This window comes from Anabrus simplex, chromosome 2 (assembly GCF_040414725.1).
Source record: "Anabrus simplex isolate iqAnaSimp1 chromosome 2, ASM4041472v1, whole genome shotgun sequence".
NCBI lineage: Eukaryota > Metazoa > Arthropoda > Insecta > Orthoptera > Tettigoniidae > Anabrus > Anabrus simplex.
The window spans coordinates 991,455,953-991,474,102 of record NC_090266.1 but is presented as its reverse complement, the minus strand read 5'-3'; the positions used below and the strand labels follow the sequence as shown (position 1 = coordinate 991,474,102).

Here is an 18,150-nt window from a genome sequence, read left to right as displayed (position 1 = left end):
TTTTATAGTGTGAAGGAGGAAAATGAACTACGGTATGTCATTTTACCTTTGTACACAGTATGTCATTTTACCAACATTGTTAACCTCAAACACATCACAGCAATGCTCAAAACGCCTCGTGTGAGGGGTTCTGTAAATACCCCAAAATAATCACAATGAATGCTTTTAGTTACCCTATATGTAAAAAATTTGTTACGCTATTGGAAATAAACATATTTGGTAATAAGATTACACTTTATAATTCAATGACGTGATGTTGATAGATTTCCACTACTACTCAAAAACCGCGGCAAGAGCAGCAATGCTATAAACTCTATTCCAGTCTTACCAATCCATAAATAATTCCAGCTAGATGTATGCGTCATTTACGAGAAACGACCGGTATGTCGTTTTATAGAAGTATGTCATTTTAGGACAGGTTCTCCTACGTCTGTTTCACGTCATCTCCCTGGGGCATATGAAGAAAAATTAACGGCCTTTCAGCGCCACATTATTCATTTGAGGAAGCAAAATTCTTATTTGCTGTCGCAAATTGGGAATGCTGACCAGACACCTGTCTATTTTGAAATGCCGTTGGAAAATACGGTAGATACGAAGGGTTCTAAAAGTGTGACCATCAGAGCGGGTGGTAACGAAAAGCAACGATACACGGTAATGTTGTGCGTATTAGCGGATGGAACCAAACTCCCTCCATATGTGGTTCTGAAAAGGAAAACACTTCCGAAAGGAAACTTGCCGTCCGGTGTTATTGTTAGAACACAGGAGTCCAGCTGGATGGACAGTGCGTTAGTTGAGGACTGGATGAAGTGCGTTTGGCAACGTCGCCCGGGAGCTTTGTTACAAAAACGAAACATGCTTGTGTTGGACAGTTACTGAGGACATACAACTGACACCGTAAAAGATATGATGAGGAAAGGAAAAATCAATCTTGCGATAATTCTCGGAGGACTCACTTCTATTCTACAGCCGTTGAATGTGTGCGTGAACCGACCTTTCAAAACTGCAATGAAACAGTTGCACACCGAATGGATGTCTGATGGTGATCACGCGTTAACACCAACTGGACGAGTGAAGAGGCCTGAAGTGAGACTAATATGCAGCTGGATAAAGACCGCATGGGTGCACATTCCCGACGATCTAGTGTCCAAAAGCTTTAAGAAATGTGGAATTTCAAATCCAGTGGACAGTAGTGAGGACGACTATTTGTGGAAAGATGCCAGTGACGAAAGTTCCTATGGTGAAACCTCAGATGACGACGGTGAATTGTGAATCATATGAGTATTGGACCGATTTTATTTACAATTTTTGTGATGATTTTATTAATTGTAAGCTGTTTGAATTTATATTTGTTGTATATTTGAAGAAAATTAAATAGGTTTATAAGTTATTTTATTTTTTTCCGTATTTTATCGTCTCAAATTTAGGGTGCGGGTTTTATTCGGTGGTAGGTGGTATTCGGTATTATACGGTGTGCATGTTTCCAAGAGGTAATATAAACTGTTTCCAGTGAACAGATCTCAGATTCTGATCTACAGTTCAAAATAACTGAATATAGATCTAGGGATAAAACATAGCTTCGAAAGGCCATTTATTAAAATCCGAAAGTCTCTTCTTTTTTACTTCTACAATCTGCTTTACGTTGCACCGATACAGATAGGTCTTAAGGCGACTATGGGATAGGAAAGGACTAGGAGTGGGAAGGAAGCGGCCGTGGTCTTAATTAAGGTGTAAATACTGCCAGAAAGTGGAGAAGTCTGGTGTGAAAATGTGAAATGGCAGAAAACCATCTTCAGGGCTGCCGACAGTGGGGTTCGAACATACATATACTACATAATTGTATGGATAACAGCATATTCAGTAAGTCAATTGGAAACTTTCTCAGAATAAACTAGAATATTCTATTAGGAATGGCTACAACTCTAGGAATTTTCGAAGACAGATGGAAATAATGGCAACTATTAACTGACATGATCTCTGAATTGGAAGATTTTACTAAAAATGTCAAGAGGCGATACTTTTAATGAATTGATTATATTTTTAGGTAATAGACACGGATGACATTTTAAGAAGATTGTAAATAGAATAGTGAAGTTTTAGTGTTCTTTTATGACATTTAGGATATATTTTAATTATGACACATATTAGATTTCTATTAAGAGATGTTTAGAACGTTGGTGTTTGATGTGTGATAATAAAGAAAGAGGCCCAAGAGATAATTGGAAGTGTGAGGAAGAGGACAATAAAGTCCTCGAAACATGTACAGTTGTATGATGTGATAACACATAATTAAGTATTGATAAGGCTGATTTTTAATTTCATAGGTGTTTTTATTGGAATAGAGAATCTGCCCAATGTAGTCATCTTTCAGCTGCTCCTACTCAGGGTAGCCCTCACTGCCTGGACATGCATGGCACCCACCTGCTTCTCTACTTTCTGGCAGTGTTCACAGTTCTCGAGGCACAGCATCCCGGGCAGAGAATTGGCATTGCAATGTCTCCTTCCTTATCAGTGCTCGGCAGTGAAGTCATAATCCTGAAGGCGTTATATCCAACGAGCTGTTTGCCCTTCCAGGTTATGTGAGTTTAGAAGCCAGTTCAGGGCAGTGTGGTCGATGCACAGATGGAATGAATGTCCATACAAGTACTTGTGAAAGTGCTCCCAGGTAGTTATGATGGCCAGCAGTTCCCGACGTGTCACGCAGTAATTCTGTTCTGCTTTGGAGAGAGTCGTGCTGAAGTAGACAATTGGCTTTTCTTGGCTGTCCTGCATCTGAGACAGCACTCCACCAGTTCCCTCGTCACTGGCGTCTGTGTCTACAAGGAACTTCTCCCCAGGCTTGAAGTAGGCCTATCCAAGGACGGGTACTGTACTGCACAGGAACTTGTTCAGGGTACGGAAGGCAGTCTTTTCCTCGGACGACCATTGGAACAGCTTTCTCTCCTTGGTAAGCTGCGAAAGAGGCTTTGAGGTGTCAGTATAGCCTGCTATGAACTTGCCATAGTAGGTGCAAAGGCCGAGGAAACTCCTGAGTTCTCGCTTGTTGTTTGGCACCAGCCACTCCCTGACGGCTTCTAAACTCTTTGGGTTCATGACTACACCCTCTGATGACATGATATGGCCCAGATAGCTTACCTCCTTCCAGAGTTCACTTCCAGGGTTCACTTCCAGCTTCTGGAACACTACGGATGTTCTTGATGCGTTCCCTGAATGTGCGCCCCACTATGATGATGTCGTCCAGATACATGAGGTAGGTGTTTTGAGTTAGCCTTTCCAGCACAGACTCCATCACTTGCTCAAAGGTGCAGAGGCTAAAGGGCATCAAGGTGAAGTGGTACAGGCCTCGGCCGGCCGAGACCACCGTATTCTCCTTGTCTTCTAGATGGAGCACCACTTGCCAATAGCCAGAATTGAGGTCTAAGTTCAAAACCCAATTGGCTCAGGACAACTTGTCCTGGGTGTCATCTTTCCAGGGTAAGAGGAAGCAGTTCTTCTTCGTGACATAATTTAACTTGCAGTAATCAACATAGAAGCAGAGTTCATCGTTCTTCATCATTGCCACTGGTGATGACCATGGGCTGTTAGACTCCTCGATGTCTCCCCAGTGCTGTCACCCAGCATCCGGTGGATTTACGCCTTCTTCACCATGGGTACCCTGAAGGATGGTTTCTGGATTGGGGTGGCACCGCCAGTGGTGATGTGATTGTACACCCTGTCCATCCTTCCGTAGTCAACTTCTATAACAGTGACGATGTTCCAGAACTCGAGGATTCATTTCCAAAGCTCCCACATTCAGATGCTCACAGGTGATGGAAATAGCCTTCCGGAGCTTGTGTGATTCATCTACTTCTAGGGACTGTGCGTCTTTGTCGTCCACTAGCACGGCGCACTTGACTGGATCACATGTCCCAAGCTCTGTCCCGCTGGGTATCCTCTGATCCCGCAATGTCTACTTCAGTATTTGTACTAGCACGCAGCTTCGTGCCAGGATGATTGTCCTGGCCAGATAGAGTCCTTGTTTGGTAGTCATCGATCCATGTTCCATGGGCATGCTGTCTCCTTGTGTGGGTCCCTCTAGCCATTCTGTGAGCATCACCTTGCTGTTAGCTGGTATCACATCTTCACTAGGAATCATTAGTTGCGCTATTGGGGTTGTTTTTCTGGGCATTGGAACGTTATCTCTTGTGTGCTGCATCTAGGCCCAGGGTGACCTTATCCATGATGGCAGCAACTAAGGCCCAGACTTGTAGGCGTCATCGTCCCAGCATCAGGTTGAGTAGTGCCTCCTTCAGAAAAGGAATTGTCTCCTAAATCTGTCCACAACACATAGGGGGCGGTTAGGCTCACTCTCTGCCTGTCCATCGGTGATATCCGGCCTGGCGATGGTTAATGCTGCACCTGTTTGTGCCATGACTGCACACGGGCCATCCCCAAGCCACATGTTGGCAATCAAACTGTCATTGCTCTACTCGGTAACTAAATTTAATGTGAAGCAAGTGGATGGTAGTGATGGCACCGACGAGCCCTTCTCCTTGTCGGCCCTTACTTGTTTCCATGATCAGGCCTGCCCCTACAAGGCAGTTCCTCTGCAGATGGCTGCACTCACTGCAGTTCCAGCAGGTGATCTCACAGAGGCCTCGGCATCTCAGCTATGGCGTGCGTCGCTCTCATGTTGCTGGTTGAGCCTTCAGCGCATCCTCACTCTTCTGGCTCTTATCCTTGGTGACAGTGCATCAGTTACCTTCACTGCCTCCATCCTCAGGGTTCTCGTCAGCCTTTGGCCCAGCAGGTCACAGGTTTGATTCCTGGACAGATCAGGGATTTTAACCTTAATTGGTTAATTTGTCTGTCTCGGGGACTGGGTGTTTGTGATGTCTTCGGCTTTAGAAATCATCTTGGGTAGGACCCCATCCTTCAAAGATGTGCAGGTTGCCTATCGGCCATCTACTAGAAAGAAACCTGCACCAGGCCACTCCGGAGGCCATACACCATTGTTATAGCATCAGCCTTTGGCAAATCTTAGCATTGCAGAGCCTGTCTATAAAGACTTCATCATGCTGGATGTGGTCCTGAGGCAGCCCGTCCAAAGCCTTGCAGGCTAACTGTTCAACTTATGCGGCGAATTTCTGCAGCGTCTTCTTGGCACCCTGGGTCCTCTTCCTTAACTGATATCGTAGGTCAGCTGATGGTCACGGTAACGTCCGTCGAGCGCTCCCACAATCTCTTCATAGGTGGCACCCTGTTGGAGGCTGTGTAATAGCCTGCTGCTTGTCGATGTAGCCTGGCAATCAGTTGTATGGCCCTCTCCTACAAAATCCAACTGTTATGCCCTCACATGGTCGTAAACTGGATGTAGAAAGTCTTAGTAGTATAGGGGTTTTACCTTCGCAATGCTGGAGAGTCTGTCACTGCTGGCGGACTTAGTACAAGTCTCCTTGGCTGTCTTTCTTCCATTAAAGGCACTCATTTCCTCTTTGAGGTCTCAAACTCCAAATTCCAAAATCTGTGGTATTTCTTTAAACTGTTTTTGACTAGTTCATTGAATAATACCAATATGAATGGTCCGTTATTGGACATTATAAATTTTCCAGCTAACTCATTCCTGTTGCCAGCGTTTCGCCCCCATGTGCTAGGCTGGGCTCATCAGTTGGTACCTAGCACACCTACCAAGACGCTGGATGGTGCATAACATGGAGGCCACTGCGTAGGCTAATTGTAGCTACCGGCAGTGCCAATGCACTATGAGAGACTTTGTCTCATTATCAATATGATGCCTGCTTGGCCATCAGATGATATAGATGTTGATTCCCATAGGGAATCTGAAATATTTGTTCCGAATGAGTAAATTTATAATACCAATATGAATGGTCCGTTATTGGACATTATAAATTTTCCAGCTAACTCATTCCTGTTGCCAGCTTTTTGCCCCCATGTGCTAGTCTGGGCTCGTCAGTTGGTACCTAGCACACCTACCTGTCCAATAACGGACCATTCATATTGGTATTATAAATTTACTCATTCGGAACAAATATTTCAGATTCCCTATGGGAATCAACATCTATATCATATAGTTCATTGAAGTCGGACATAATGTCATTCTTTAACTTTATATCAAAAGTAGAAAGTCGAAGTTCCCGATGAGGGAATTAAATTTTTTCTCCACCAATAGAGCATTTCAAAAATTAGATTTTAAGTCTTCTCAGGCATTTGCTCTATAAAACCAGCTTTTCATCTTCGACCTGTCACCCCAGCATTAGTGGGTAGGGCCTGACACATCCCACTCTGAGGAGTCTGGTGTCACATTGTCTCAAAAATGCATTTTGTTCAGTTGTAACCCTTTTGTTCTCAGCCATCGATTTAAGTTCACTGAATTTACTTACAAGAAGTGCTTGGAACTGTTCGGTATCCATTTTACTCCTTACTAGAAATTTCTACTGACTACGAAGTACGCTACCAGTAAATCTTGCTTCTGATGCCAGTTGTAACATGGTGGCGGAGTGGTAGACGAATAAATACATGGCTGATAGCATTTACTCCCATATTTATTGACTAATACTAATTGCTAACACAACTACACAGGCACAGGCTAAGACATTAACATTACAGTCACTACCGAAACTGTTGTTTGGAGCCTAGGGCAGTTTACGATAAAACTCAAGAGTACGCTATTAGTGGCCGCACACTTACAATTCGCACGTGCTAAAACACAGTCTTACATTCACACACATGATAGTCTTTGTTCTTCAAGGTCCCACATTGTTCAGCTGCACTGTTCTTCCTTTGCCTTCAGTTCACAGACAGCTCTCTCTTGAAACAGTAGCATACAGATCCAGTATTTCAACAGTACACACATTTCACAGCACTGTCACTCACAGAACTGAGTCATCGGCAGAACACTCTTCAGCAATCGCTCGCCGACTGGCTGAGCTCATACTGAACCGCTGGATCTATTTCAGCATGCCTTTCATAAGGAGGTTGATTTTTCCAGATTTTCGATGGGGCAAATCCCCTGGAAATCTCTGGAGATCGAAAGGTCTGGGTTCCTCTTGCACCATCAGGAAGTCCTGCACTGGGATCACATGGGTAACGTCAGTTGTGGAAGCAAAGGGCTGACTAATACATGCTTGACTCATAAAGTATTGACTTTTGACCCTACTTACAGTAGCCCAAAGGAAATGATGACTGTACATCACATACAATGAATATTAATGAACCTTTGAAATCTATTAATGCATCATTCCTATGAACGATACGATTTCATAATTCAAAAAAACTTTCAAGCTACTCTCCCTGAAAATTAAGAAAATTTTGCTTGGCACTCTTTTTTCCCAACCCCGTTGAATTACTATTTCAGCCAGTTAGAATAAAATTTTAGTTATCGCCTAGACTGTAGTGCCTTCTCTCTTGACCTTTTCTTTGAATTATATCCAGCTGTCACCTGGTGATGCACTCACTTATACCGGGTGGTTCACCAGCATCTTGTGATTTAGTTTTTTGCATCCTACTGCACTTACTACAATTCTGAAATACATCGGTACCTCTCCCTAAACTGCGGTAATAGACAAATGCAATATGTAGGGAGAAAGAAACACCATGGTGGAATGAGAGGTTGAAAACTGCTATGAAAGAAAGAAATGCAGCAAAGAAGAGGCTTGAAAATAAAAAACAGAAATCAGTCCACCAAGAAGATGAAATTCAGTACCTGGCACAGAAGTACCGGAACAAGAAACTATTTGTGAAGTTGTGAAGTAACTGATTAAAGAAAAAAAGGAAAAGTGTTGGGACGAGTTCACACCAGGCTAACAGAAGATTGTGAAAGTAATAGGAAGTTACTTTATAAAGTAGTCAAGAATAGCAGAAGTGAGCATGGCAATATCCTTGCACTGGAAACAGCTGATGGGAACCTGGTGAAGACAGATAAAGGCATCAGAGAAGAAATGAAGAAATACTTTAATACATTATAACATGGAGAAAGGTTTTGAAATTATATCACTGATATTTTTACAGCCAGTTGACTGGGATATGGCAAGGTTGTGTACTTGATAGCTTCCACAGACTGATTTGCTTATTTGGTCCTGATATGGAGCTGGGTTGGAAGAGGCTACGAAACGTGACAGGATTTCAGTTACCTATGTTTTTAACACAGCGCCTGTTTGAACTAACAATCTCCATGATCAATACAGAACTGTGTGTGATGTTGTAAGAACCGTCAGGCACAATGCAACACCTATCATAATATTCCAACGAAGCGTTTCTATCCAAACTCCAAAAATGAGCATCCCAAACTGCTAGTGCTTACACACACATATTGCTTAATAATTAATCTCCTCATTACAACTGTTTAAATTCCCAAAAAATCTAACTTATATTCCCTTGGAATTATTATTACTATTATTGTTATTATTCACATTTTAAATTGCCATGCAGTTAACAAGGAAAATTCTAGGAGACTGACACCTCATGGTTGACACATTTCTATTCTGCTCAGATATCATGACTGATTTAATAACATCCACTGAATTTTACTCTGAAATGAAATACCATCTCGATTAGCATAAGGGATTATGACTATTACATTGAGTATTATTATTATTATTATTATTATTATTATTATTATTATTATTATTATTATTATTATTCGTGGGTGATTGTAGATAGACATCATTTCAATAGGAGACTGGTAACATGGGACACCTCAGATCACATAATACTCCATACTGATGCTGCCTTGGTAGCTCTAGACGTGTGATGAACCTTAGGGTTGTTGCAACATAAGTAGTCCGACACTGTGATGGTCGATGTGCGTAAGCGAGGGGAAGAAGAAGGCCGTCCCCTCGACCACCTGATAACAATGAATTGGACGTACAGGAATGAAGACATATAGAGACAACTCTAGTATTTAGTAGGTTTGTAAGCTGTTACTGCATCTTTTCTTTAGAGGTAGAATTTCTAATCTATTAGAATATTTGTAGATAGTGGATTTCAAAATTTCTTGTACAGTAGGGTTGTGGTATAGTCCTAATGGATCACCCACAAACCATAATAATAATAAAAATAACAATACTCAATGTAATAGTGATAATCTCTTATGCTAATCGAGATGGTATTTCATTTCAGAGTAAAATTGAAGTTTATGATCTTCTTGTCATAATTTTTGTTATTATAATATGTATTTTAATGTTATAATTATTCCTGAAACATTGTCTTTGTGTGGTATATATATGTTTTATTTATCACATAATCTGTTTTATTTGGCTGAAGATGGCCACTATTGTTGCGGCCACCAAATTAGGTGGGTGAGGAAAACTGCGCTGCTGTCAGGTATGGGAACGGCGAAGCGACAGATGGTCGAGAGTCACTTACCTCCGAGCACGGATTGGCAACGTTAATCTTGCAGTGCTGTCTAGCTGAAGCCCATGTGCTCCAGGCCACCTTACCCGAGCACCTAAGTCATTCCCCCAAGGTAACTAGACTATTTAAGTCATTCCCTGTCATGCAGCTGTTGAGCTCACACTGTAAGTGCAGTTAAGGATGGATAGTGAATGTGAATTGATTTGGGCTCAAGTCAAGAGAGAACTGGCAGAGAGGAAAAAGACATTCAAAATAATGGACGTAGAAAAACTCACGTCAGAAGCCATCGACCGTGTGACTGCTGCAGACTGGGAAAAGTGCTTCAATCGCGTGGAAAATCTTCAAACAGACGATTGGACCAAGGAAACAGTAAGGGACGAAAGAATGGAGCCATTCATCATCAGTGTAAATGATGACTCGACAGATACTGAGATAAGGGATGACAGTAACTAAGAAATCTTAGACTGCCTTGAAGCTAGAAACTGATTAATTCATTGTAAATTAATGTAAACCTTTTCTTTAAAGTAGTTCTTTTTCTATATTACTCAGTACAATATACAGTATTCAAATATTTAAAGTTATAATGTAATAAAACTGATACAGATTAATATGTAATCCGAAAATATTTATGGTGTCCTGCAGCCTGTGCTGGTGCGTGTGCCCCGAACTGCCTCAGCTAGCGACATTTACATGATCGCTTTCCGGGCTATTTTCCAGGAAAATTACAAGACTGACAGAAATATGTTTCAGATAAAAAATATAAGTCTGGCGATTTTTTACATTTTTCCCGCAGAAAAAATTTTATTGGCTAAAGAAATAAAAACTTGGTCGCTTACTGAAATTTTCAATACATGATTCTACGGATTTAAATTTACTCGTTCAAGATTTTATTTTTAAAAATTATTTAAAGTGGTTTATATGGAAAATAGGTATACCACTGAAATCAGCAGTCTCTTCTGAAGCTTGTAGTATAATTTGTTTTGAAACATTGTATGAAGTAACATCAGGAGCTTGAGAGAGAACAACTTGCCTTGCGTTCCGAAATGATGTGTTCAGTTAGACATTTCTTCGCCAGTTGCTACATAACCTTGACAACAGTATAATTTCTCTGACCCGCCGAATTTGGTGGCCGCAACAATAAGTGGCTGAAACTAGTCCCAAGACTGATGTAATATCATTTACTTGATATATTGTATTGTATTGTTAATTTATTTCTTATAATTGCACTTCAATATGGAACAAAAATTAAATTTTTAGCTTATAATTAAGTGGGATGTTCCGAGCTGTCAGTGGAGTGGAATGACATTAGTAGATGAATAAGTTTGAGTGGTGTCTTTAAAAGTAGGAAACACCAAAATATGAAGATAAAGCTGGAATTCAAGAGGACAAATCGGGGCAAATATTAGTTTATAGGAAGGGGAGTTAGGGATTGGAATAACTTACCAAGGGAGATGTTCAATAAATTTCCAATATCTTTGGAATAATTTAAGAAAAGTCAAGGAAATCAACAGATAGGGAATCTGCCACCTGGGCGACTGCCCTAAATGCAGATCGGTAGTGACTGATTTTGAATTCTCTCCTATGGACTCAAAAGCAAACAGGAAAGAGGCTAGCATCAAAATACCTGCTACCGTGCTTCTAGGAAGACACAGGCTTATTGCAGTATGATTGTCAAGAATTGTCAACATTGTCAACAATAGACTTTCAAGTCATTCATGAAAATGGCAATTAAATTACAGTATTTAAAAAAAGTTATAGCAGGTGTAAGACATCTATCTAGAAAGATGTTAGGATAAAGAGGGTTTGACAGAATGAGAACAGCAAAGAATTACTTTGACAGAGAAGTGAAAGGGGAGAGCCCAGTAAGGAGGCCACAGAATCTATGGATGGACACAGTGAAATTGGGGGTCAGCAAGAGGAATGTCAAGTGAGAGGACATAGAGAAACAAACTATACTTTGACAGGAAGAAGTGGCAAGCGCTTGTACACCACACCCAGGAAACTGGAGCTGGAAAATGATGATGATGACAATGGTCAACACCACCCATAGCACTGTTATATGAATAAAAAGGCTTTGGATGAGGTACATATATTCTTACAAATTACTATTACTGGAATTTTTTTTCTATGGACCACCACATAGCCACTAAGGAGGAGAACTGCAATGGACACAAACATTTAATTTTTCTTTTCAGTCACCCAGCCTATTTCACTTTGCAGCATAGCGAGTGGAATAAATAGGCATCCGTCTGATTACATCCTCATAAAAAAAAAAGCATGACTGAGCCTAGAGGAATCCTTCCTTGATCAGTAGTGACTGTATTCATCAAGGGCCAATCTAAAATTGATGCAGCTAAATAATCTTTAGTCCACTCATAAGTAACTTCTTTCTTGGTTTTCCTTGCTGTAAACGTTCGTAGGCTGAGAGCGAGCAGGAGATGAGTTAGTTTCACTCCATTCATTTGACAGTGAAGACGATCCAGCCACCATTTTCTGGTGATTGAGAACTGTCATTTGAGATAACAGACCTTGAATATCCTGTATTTGGATCAGTTACCAAAACTCTACTATTGAACTTACTTACGGGCAGATTAACAATGCATGATTTTTCTCAGATCTGGAGTCTCTGCCTGTTAGATCATCTGTTGCATTTATTGGTGGAAAAATAGTTGCAATACATCATAATCAGGAATAGGAAAGGCCTAGGAGTTGGAAAGAAGCGGCCGTTGCCTTAATTAAGGTACAACCCCAGCATTTTCCTGGTGTGAAAATGGGAAACCATGGAAAACCATCTTCAGGGCTGCCGACAGTGAGATTCGAACCCACTATCTCACGGATGGGAGCTCACAGCTGCGCACCTCTATGCGCATGGCCTACTCACCCGGTGTAAACCATTTTAGAAGAAAAAAGGCTATTATCATATATATAGAAATAAATGTTTATTATTGGTTATATATATTTCTAATTGTGAGAAATGTGAATGAGTAATGAAGATTTCATCTTCAGGATGCTATGACAACAACTGTTTAAAAATGGCATCAATTGTACTTGCCAAATATAGTCACCCTTTTGAAACTTTGTCCGTCAATTCATCCATTGCTAGAGAACATCGAACTTCACAATACTACTTGAGGGAATATATTGAGAGAAGCCTTATTGCAGTATGTTTGTCAACAGTTGTCAACATTGTCAACAATAGAATTTCAAGTCATGTTTCATTGATAAAAATGCTAGTTGTAACAATTGGCAATTAAGTTACAGTATTAAAAAAAAGTTATAGCACATGCACGACATCTATGTAGAAAGATGTTAGGATAAAGAGGGTTTGACTTTAAACATTCTCTCCAAAGTACAGACAAAACTCTTATTTTATTTATATAGATAAATGTACAAAATTATATAAACACAGAACTTGGGTAGTAACAATGAAAGTATTCATAATGTTTACTATTCACAAAGAGTGTGATAATAAACCATTCTGCTGATCCAGTCACCATAAAGGCAAGGTTGAAATCTTCATTTATGACAGGAGAGTCTTCATTCCTTAACATTCTGTTGCATGACCTGGAAAGAAACCAGTTCACGATTACTTTCTGTGAATTAAGATTGAAAGTTCTTTACAAAAGTGGACCATGCCAACTAATTTTAGCACTAAATTTTGGCCGTAACATTGTATGAAATAAACTATAATTCTGCCTCAGCCACCTTTGCACTGCTAGGCAAACTCGGTTGTAAATAATATGTATTTATGCTGAAGAATTTGCCTTAGGTTTATAACATTATTTAAGATAGCCTATCTTTCATGCATATGATTTGTTAAGACCTAGGTGTGAAGTGTGAGGTGCAATGTGCGAGCTGTTCAACTTTAAATTTTACCATATACAAGTTTGTAGATTTGATTTGTCATTCATAACCTTCGCAGAAAGTGCAAGGTGAAAGCTTCTTTACTCTGCTTTAGCATTAGTATGGAAAACAACAAAGTTACTTAAGCTCAAATCATACAAAGCAGCAAAGAGCATAAATTTAAAGTGGCCTGGTATCTAGGGTTCAATATTTCTACTGATTTTTGTAGGTGTCCTCAATGTAATTCTTGTACCACTACTATTGAGGGTATTGCTGACATTATTTTTTCACTTGTATTTAATTGTGTTAACGCTCAAAACAATCAACTCTCAAATTTAGATAATTTTCATCAGTAACAACTGTTTGACTTAAAAATGGATGTCTGGTGTGCAATCAGTGCTTTGAAAATGAGGTAACAACTCACACTGACAGAAATTCACTTACAGCACTTAATTTTGTTTCCTCACCGCGTGATCACTTGTGACATGTAACCTGCTAAACACCCAATCTGAATCCACATAACTTCTGAATTTGATATAATCTTAAGAGAAAGGTGTATAAAGGAAATCCTGACATGTTGTAAGAACTTGAAAACAAAATCCACCAAGTAATGATGTCAATTGGGCTTGTTTCGAAATCCAGCAGTGGTAGCAGGGCAGAGAGGGCTCATGGCAGGTGTTAACTATTCTGCAGCACTGAAGATGCATATGCCTTGAGGAAACACCAGTCGATGTACTTAGTTACAACACTAATATCTATTGCCTAGATTGAATCTGTTCCAGTCAAATGGCAAGCAGCTGCCACTGATGAAATTTGTTTATATATTGTTAAATGTTCATAAAGGAAAGGTCACTTCCAGCACTATTTATAAGGTAAGGTAATGAATAATATTACATAATATATTAATATCGGGCAGGACCTCAGTCAGAGGTTTCATGATATCTGATCTATACCACGTATGAGATAATCAACTTACTTTTATTTACTGCGTGTCCTATACCAAAGACAGAAGAAAGCCAAGAGGTGGAAAATGCAATAAAGGCTGATCATAGCAACTAGGTCTCGTTCAAAGTGACTGGATGAAAAACTGTATTTGTCAAGCACCTCCTCCCCCCCAGTAATGCAGGGTAGTTCAGGGTCAGACATCTCGCAAGCTGGAAAAACAGAGGTAAAACATTATACAATTTTATTTGGTTTTCGAAAATGGTTCTAATTACTATTAACTTTTATACTCCAAAATGTATATAATTCCAACAGGATAATGCATGCCCCCATGCCGCTGTTGTAACCCAACTTTCTCTACAGAGTGTGGACATGTTGCCTTGGCCTGCTCGATCCCCCGATCTGTCCCCAATCGAGCAAATATGGGGCATCATTGGACAACAACTCCAGCGTCATCCAAAAGCGGCATTAACCGTCCCTGTATTGACCGACCGAGTGCAACAGCATGGAACTCCATCTCACAAGTTGACATCCAGCACCTGTATGACACAGTGCATGCATGTTTCGCATGCCTGCATTCAATAGTCAGGCGATTGCACTGGTTATTATTGGACCAGCATGGCACATTTGTGATGCACAGATATTAACCTGTAGTCTTGCACCTTTAATCAATTAAATATGTTGTCTGTCTGTTAGGTCATCAGCCCAGAGGCTGGTTGGATCCTCAAATAGCACCACCAAAGGTTAGGTTATGCGGTTATAAGGAAACCCCAAAAACCAATGGCAGCACCAAAATGAGGCATATTAGGCAAGATGAGGAGTGAGGTAGTTTGCCATTGTTTTCCTCAATGGGTCAGAAAGTACTATTGCAGCATGACTGACCCTATGAGCAGCACCTTTCATAACACTCAGATGCACTAGTCATGCTCTGAACGTCATTACTCAGCACCACCCATACCCCAGCAACTTCCATATTGTCACAGCCATGGATGTTGACTGGCACTTAGGTGGAAGCTACACTTTACTCTGGCCTGTGCCAAGAGATGGATCCAAAAGTACTGTATCCATCAAGAAATGACAGCAGGCAGCTTAAATATGTTACCTCAACAAATATATTACCAAAATATTCATATTCTACATTCCTTATTTCATGGTGTTCGGATGATTTTCTGCCAGTGTATTTCCTCTTTAATTCCTGCTATAGATGTTATTTAAATTGTTAAAATTGTTCTGGAAACATGCCTAATCTAATATCAACCTTCACCTCAAAGATATTGTAACTTTAAAGGTATTATATAAAAGGATGGATACATTTTTTGATGACTGAGAAAATACACTCAGGCTGGATGGTAAAATATATTGTTTATTACTGTAATAATGAAGACAGAATTAGTCTAACCACTGTCGAGATATCACCCTCCTAACTTTTAGGAGTCAGACTTGGTCTCTGGAAGCTCCAAGGACCTTTCACCTGCCTTGTCCCTTCTATACAAACATTCTCAATGTGAAGGTGTGTACACTTTCTGCACTGTTGTTTATGTCTTACAGTTTTGCATACAATTTGAATAACCTTTTATGGAGCAACAAAAAGCAGAAGCCCAGTTTTCTAAAAGTAATAGTTCATTTCTGTAGCTACTTACTGATATTGTGTACTCCCTCCCACTGCACAATGCTGAGGGCTTCATTGGAGTACATTAGCCAGGACAGGTACTGTGCCCAGCCAATAAGCGGGGGAAGAGAACTGTTAAAAAAAAAAAACACTTTCTGTAAGAGATCATAATATCACTGCTCATAAGGAACTATTTTACAGCTATGAGAATGTAGGTTCTTGAGAAAAATACCTTCTTCTACAACAAGTTTATTAAAACCTTCAGCCTTTTCTCTCAAACAGTTTGATTAAAATTTCATCTGGAGCTTAGGGTGTTTATCATCCCTTCAAATTACCCCATTGGAGTGTCAGAATCTTGTCCAGAAAAAGGTCCTTTAATATGCCAGTAAATTCACTGACAGACCAACCACTAAAGCACTCTGAAATGCTAACCAACTGCACTGTGATTCAGTCCTGCAACCTTGAGCATAGGAGATGAGCACCTACCCACCTATGCTATGCAACATTTGGAACAAAAAGCGATTCAATTGTATCTCCAATCGGGCTGGCATTGTAGTTCCAAGAGTGGAAGTTTTTTCTCTTGGTCAGCAAAATTTCACATTTTGTAAGTTTGCAAGTATAAGCACAAAATTTTAGAAATTTTGTTGCTCAGGTGGACTGATTAGTACAGGATTTTTTACAGAGTACCTTAAAAGTTATAGACTAGATACTACTACATTCTTCAAGACAACCTATTTCACTGTTGGCAATATATAATATAATATAATTAAGTAATAATCATATTATTGGTTTTACGTCCCACTAACTACCATAATTTAACAATATTTTGGGATACCATGTTGCCAGAGTTTTGGCCAGCAGGAGTTAATTTACATGCTGGTAAATCTACCAATATGAAGCTGGTATATTTAAGCACCCACTGGATTGAGCTGGGATCAAACTCAACTTGAGCACAGAAAGGCAGCATTCTGTCATCCTTTCCACTTTCGATGGTGCCTGTAGAGGTGCCAAAAAGAAACTTTGGGGTTAGTGATGTATGTATGTACCTGAGTTTGACGAACAGTCCTGATGTTATCATCAGCACGTAGTCGAAGGGTACCAGGCAAGCCATGGCCACAGAAACAGACTCGAATGCACTGCCAAAGAAACAACCTGAAAAAAAGAGGCGTGATTTATTTTCAGCAAATTAAAGGTAATTGGTGGAGAATAACAAAGTTGAAATATTGTACGGTGTATACAGTAATAATGTTTATTTAATGTCCCTTGAAATGCTATAGGTTTTAAGAGACGTTGAGGCGTTGGAATTTTGTCTCACAAGAAGCTAACAATATAGAGTTGTATTTAAACACTGTCAAATGCTACCGACCTTATCTGTGAACCTGCTTAGATGGGAACGACTAATCGACTGGGCCACTGAAGTTGGCTACTGTCCACTTCATGACATAAATACTGAGGGACCTTTGAATGATAAAATCAGCATCAAATATTGTAACCTTATTCCACTCATTAAAATACCTGCATTACTCTTTAATAAACATTTGCCCAATACATACTTCGTCAATTCACTTCTTTAAACCGAGTGAGTTGGCTACAGAGTTTGGTTTGGTCCAGTTCACATAGCTGTGAGCTTGCATCCAGGAGATGGTGGGTTCGAATTCCACTGTCGGTAGTCTTGAGGATAGTTTTCCATGGTTTTCCATGGTTTTCTATTTTCATGCCAGGCAAATGACCACCTGGAATAAGCTGAAGGAAAACTGACTGACTGACTGACTGACTGACTGACTCTGAACTGTCCATCGATCACAAATATAAGATAAATATTTAAGATCTATAGGAATAGAACACAGTGAACCTGCATTGAAATTAACAACAGACCTTCCATGTGGTCTTCTCGTCCTTGATAAGCCCGAATTCTTCATCTTCTAGGAAAAGGAGTTTTCGGTGCCTCAGCTTATAATACGTAACTAATTGTGAATCACACTGCTTTCCCAGTCTTCTAGAATTTTCCTGGTTAACTGCGTGGTGATTTAAAATGTGAATAATATTAATAATTCCTATGGAATAAAAATAAGATTTTTTCAGAAAATTCAACAGTAAATTAATTAATTATATTAATATAAACAAGGCAAGACCAGTGATAGTAGGACAGCTGAACAACAAGTCAAGTAGCAGGTCAAATACCAACTTAGATAAAGTGTAAAATGGAATTGTAATGTTACTTACAGGACAGGAGATAACATAAAATTATACAGTGATGGTAAAGTGAGTTACCCCAGGAAGCATGTTTGATGTTATCAGTAATTTAAAGCCCATGAGTTAGTTTATTTAACTTGAATAAATTTATAATTTAACAATTCAGTGAAGGAATGATGGAAGGCTTTCTTATAAGTACAATTGGCTGATACATG

General features: G+C 39.9%; 1 protein-coding gene across 1 annotated transcript in view; it reads right to left on the bottom strand.

Moving 5' to 3' along the window:
* Window positions 1-12,698: 12,698 nt before the first annotated feature.
* The window catches only part of st (scarlet), a 580,386-nt gene continuing 574,934 nt past the window's right edge, over window positions 12,699-18,150 (bottom strand). Inside the window, exons 12-15 of the mRNA XM_067141853.2 lie at window positions 16,789-16,894; window positions 15,774-15,874; window positions 14,168-14,345; window positions 12,699-12,912 (exon numbers count right to left, since the gene is read on the bottom strand). Coding sequence (XP_066997954.2) covers window positions 14,170-14,345; window positions 15,774-15,874; window positions 16,789-16,894 — 383 coding nt within the window. The 3' untranslated portion in view covers window positions 12,699-12,912; window positions 14,168-14,169. The remainder of the gene's footprint in view (window positions 12,913-14,167; window positions 14,346-15,773; window positions 15,875-16,788; window positions 16,895-18,150) is intronic.